We start from the raw sequence: 5,038 nt of genomic DNA, 5'->3' as shown, positions 1-5,038 counted from the left end.
CTGCCACATAAATATTCATCATACACAAAAATAATTATTTTGCATAGTTATCTTTTTGGCCATATTCAAATGCAGACATGATAGAGCACTTTACATATATCTTCCCTGCAATAACACATGAGTTTTACCTCAGTCCTTGTTCATATTACTTAACTTTTTTAGTAACTTACATTTTCTAAGCAGTTTAGACTTAAGATTTGATAATTTTTCCCAATAATTATAATAAGAAAATGTTCAGAAAGATCTTAAGTATATTTGAAATAAATTTAGTGGATTATTTGGAATTGTTTGCCCTCTTCTGTGTAGTAAGATTATTCAGCATCATAGACTGAGAATTTAGGGAGGCTCAGATTACCAGTAAGACTGCTATGGTTTGGCAAAGACAGATGCAACATGTTAGCTTAAAGTTATTTATGGAAATCTTAAGAAACACCAGGTTACAAAAGAAATAGGCCAGGAAGCATACAAACAAATTACAACATAGAATAGAGTGACAAATCTGAGCATTCATAGCTAGCTCCGACACCGCTGCTGCCAGATCCCAAGCTACCGAGATGTTTATTTCAAAGCATTTGGACTTTATATTGAACAGGAGGAAGACAGATGGAAAGGAGAGAAAAACAGTTTGCTCTGCATCAGATATTTAGCACTGGGATAACCCATTTGCTCAATTTTCTTATGGGGCATTCAGTTCTACACAATTTTTTACATCATATTTACTTATTGCATGTGTGTATGTGTGTACACACATGTTGTGATGTTTACTAGGGTCAGAAGATAACTTTTGGGAGTCTGTTATCTCTTTCCAACATGTAGATGCTAGAGATTGAATTCTGGTTTTCAGGCTTGGCATCAAGTGCCGTTACCTGCTGAGTCATCTCAATGGCCCTCAGTTCTAATTTAAAATAAAGCAGGTGCATAGTGGCACGTGCCTTTAATCCCAGCACTTGGGAGGCAGAGACAGGTGGATCTCTGTGTGTTTGAGGCTGGACTGGTCTACATAGCCAGTTCTAGGCCAGTTGGGACTACAGGAAAACCCTGTCTCAAAAAGACAAATAACAAACAAACAACAACAAACAAACAAAATAAAATAATAAAACAGAATGCCAGTATCTAGATGAGACTGGATTCTAGAAGTCCTCAGATGAGAGTACGGTATATTAAATGTTTATCAATTATAAATATATAATCAATGAAAAATAAAAAATGATATCTTATAAATAAGATCTAAATGGCATCATCCTATAGGGCTGGGAATATGACTCAGTTGGTAAAGCACTTACTTCACAAGTGTGAGAACTAGAGTTTGGAACTGCAGAATGCATGTAAAATTCAAGTGGGTGGTACACACCTAGAATTCCATCCCTGGCTTTACCATGCTAGACAGAGAGAGGTAGATCCCTGGAGCTCACTGGCCAGCTAATCTAGCCTGCTTGGCAAAGTTCCAGGCCAATGAGAGACCTTGTCTCAAATAATAAGTGAATGTCACCTGGGAATAACATCTGAAGCTCTGAAGCTGTACACACACACACACACACACACACACACACACACACACACACATACACACACCAGTACACACATGCATCCACACAAGCACATCATATAAAGTTAATAAATCTTCAAATAGTTCTCATACTTGTTTTATATTTTATAGTGGTAAGGGAAAACTTTAGTATTACGTGTAACAACTTTTTAATTAAAAATTAATGATGGGTCTTTCAAGTATACAATAGAGAGTACTTACTGATTTTCAAAAAAGTTTGAAAATTTTCTGATGCTAACAGATTTCTTTCTTTCACATATTGTAATTTAATGTTTTACAGCAAAAGTTCATTTCCAGCATTCAGCAGAATTCATCAAGCATCTAATAAAAGCTGGGGTGAATTATACTATGCAGGTAAGCCACTTATTCAGAAGAATGCTGTCATAATTTTCTAGGGGTCATCTCTTACAAGTTTCTAAGAGGAGAGAGAGGTCCCATGCTTTGTGGTTGATGTACAGCCCATAGTACCTGGTTGAATCAAGTTGTCTGAAATTCCAAGGCTGCAGGGGAAGGGAGAATGATTCACTCCTTTACTTAATGTGTGTCCAATATTTAGGATGTGCCACTTTTAGCCCTGATAGCTTAGGGAGCTTAGTACCACTTCCTTTGGGCAAATGGGAATTACAGACTTACAGACAGTCACTGGTAGGGTACCTGCCATTTCTTTCACAGGAGCTGTGAGATTACAGAGAGTAAGAGATTACTGCAGTTGGCCTAGGCTGAGCAACCTCTTGCCCCAGCCTAGGAGTAAATTGATTTCATATTTTTTTCGCCAATGTCTTAGGTTTATCCAGATGAAGGATATCACGTATCTGAAAAAAGCAAGCATCATTTGTACAGCACAATCCTTAGATTCTTCAGTGATTGTTTAAAGGAAGAAATACCCGTGCTACCACAGGAACCAGAAGAAGATGAATAATGGACCCTATTTATATGGAACTGAAGGGGGTATTGAGGCTCAATGAAATCTAACCAAGAGACTGTCATGTTGTAGATGCTCCAGAATTCCAAGGGCAGCTTGAAGAGATGAAACTGCAACAGCACACTCAGACAATGACCTAGAACTTGAAGACAAAAGTCCATGTCTACTGTGTTGCCAAGGGTACAGAAGGTGTTTTGTTGTAAAAGGAAATTCCAAGGGTTGGTTTCCTGGGAAAAAAAGACTTAGTTTCACATTGAAGTAGGAATAGTGCATGTTTTCTTCTGTTATTCCCTTTTGTTCTGTAACTAGTTACTCTTACTTTAATTTCCATGGCCACCGTCACCTTTGCTTACAGTGCATTACTTACCATCAGTACCATCGTCTCTGATCCTTGATGGCTGAGCTGCAATCTAACACATTAATGTACCTTTATAATAAGTGCAATTCTCTCACTGTCTATTATGATGCTTAAGAAAATATTCAGTTAATAAACAAAAACAGAGTATTTTACATACATTTCTGTTTTTACAAGGCATTTAAATGAGTCAAAGGCTATGTAGAAATACAGATTTCAGCACCTTCCAAAGTTCAGGCAGTTGTCAGTAGATAAAATATCTTTAAATCAACACACATGAGTGTATGTCTCATAATATTATATATATATACATATATACACAGATGTGTGCATAAGCAGACAGTGAGTCTACCTTTATATGTTATTCATGCTACAAAGGATAAATTTTGATGAATTGCAAAGGATGCTCCTTTACAAGCTGTAATGGATGCTTCATTTTTAATGAGCCAAATATGATGAAACCATTTTTCTTCCAGTTCAAATTCTAGCTACTGCTTCCCTATAAATGTTTGGGTTGTGTTTGGTATTGTTTTTAGTGGTTAATAGTTTTCTAGTTGCGGTTTACTTTTTTGGATATAATACCTTGTCACATGTAAATTAGATACTTAAATATTAAACTATAGTTTCTGATAAAGAAATTTTGTTAAAAACATGCAGTGCCACTGAGTGGCATTTTGCCCTTTTGATGGAGAAGGCTTTTTTAAAAATTAGGTCCTTTTACTTCCAACTCCCAGTGCAGTACAGAATCAATCCTCATTTTCATTGTAAAAGCAAAGATCTGAATTGTTTCATCGTTCCCGAGTCTGTTTAGTATTCCATGCCTGCACAGTCCATCTGTTGCTGTTTAAGTTGAACCCTTGTGGTAAGAATAAGAAGTGAAATCTTACTTCTTCATTGGCCAAGAAATTCACAAACAACAGTATCCAGCATTTCATTTGAATGGAAGACACACAAGGCATCAATTCCTATGCAGTGTCAACTTCAGGAGTTACTGAGAATGGAAAATAAACTTAACTGTATGGAGCTTCAGTCATGAGAATGTTAATTGCGGTGACTGAAATTGGAGTGTGTTTGTACTCCAAGTCAGGGATCTTTCAAAAGATGTCTAAAACTCTGAACCAAGCTTTGATGCTCAGAAAAATCCAAGTATTGTAATGTTTTCATGGTTTAAAAGAAAATGATCATAAGGAAAGCTGGGTTGTCATAGCCACTGAAAACCTGGTGGGGGTGGGGGACAGCAATTTTACAAGTCAGGAAATTGTTTAGTCACCCTCCTGCTCTGTCAAAGGACCAGCCCAGAATTCTGCATATGAAGTCCTGGGAATCTGTGGCTAAGTCTCCCTCTTTTCTTCAGAATGCTCTTTTACCTTCTCTGCTCTATTAGATTCAATTTAATATGGGAAAGACGATCTCTCCAGAAAGACCCATTTAGGTCTTTTTCAAGGATAGAGAACACATTTTTTAACAAAATAGGTTGTAATGTTTCCAAGGAAAGTTTTGCCTATTTTATTAAGATGGAAATTTCTTTTTAGGCTGATTTGAAATCCAACTGAAGCTTTTTAATCAATATTTTAGATTTCAACCACTAGAGTTTTTTATGATGCGAATAATTATGTTGTCTGAAAGATGTGGATTTATTGAATGTCTATTTGAGTAGCATTTAAAAAGTGTTTACCTTTTACTGTTCATCATATCTCTTGTTTTATGGTTATTATCATTGTTTATCTATTTTTCAATTAATTTAATACAATTTGTAATGTGAAAGAGACTTGTCTGGGACCCCTTTAACCTCATGGTATCAATGGATCTCACATGAAAACATGATGTTTAATAGGAAGATTGAAAATGATCATATCTCTGATTCTTTTGGTTTTCATAACAGGGCCATTATAGATAAAGAAAACGCTTATTATTACAAAATCACAAAATAGTGGAATCTTGGAACTGGATTAGTCCTTTATACTTTGCCTCAGTTATAATCCAATGACTTTACACATATTATGCTTCTGAGAGTCCATTGGCATTCTTTCCATGTATTAGTTTTTTGTCTTTAATATTAAAGAAAATCTTCAAGAGGAACTAACAATTCTATAAAAAGACATATAAGCAGTATTAACTCAGAGACAAACATAACCTTTCGAAGTGATTTTGAAAACCAAAGTTTTTTTTTTCTTTTTCCACTTCCATCAAGAGAATTACTCACTCAGCAAACAGA

General features: G+C 35.7%; 1 protein-coding gene across 2 annotated transcripts in view; it reads left to right on the top strand.

Moving 5' to 3' along the window:
- Dpp10 (dipeptidyl peptidase like 10) overlaps nt 1-4,588 on the top strand; it is a 1,579,922-nt gene extending 1,575,334 nt beyond the window's left edge. The window contains exons 25-26 of one of the 2 annotated variants that reach the window (XM_008834544.1): nt 1,827-1,900; nt 2,331-4,588. In XM_008834544.1, the coding sequence (XP_008832766.1) occupies nt 1,827-1,900; nt 2,331-2,465 (209 nt within the window). In that variant the 3' untranslated portion in view covers nt 2,466-4,588. The remainder of the gene's footprint in view (nt 1-1,826; nt 1,901-2,330) is intronic. The other variant, XM_008834545.2, reaches the window with a different exon arrangement.
- Nucleotides 4,589-5,038: the final 450 nt, after the last annotated feature.

The sequence above is a fragment of the Nannospalax galili genome, unplaced genomic scaffold (assembly GCF_000622305.1).
Source record: "Nannospalax galili isolate Female #2095 unplaced genomic scaffold, S.galili_v1.0 scaffold37, whole genome shotgun sequence".
NCBI lineage: Eukaryota > Metazoa > Chordata > Mammalia > Rodentia > Spalacidae > Nannospalax > Nannospalax galili.
The sequence above is the reverse complement of the archived record's forward strand: the minus strand, read 5'-3'. Positions and strand labels throughout refer to the sequence as shown.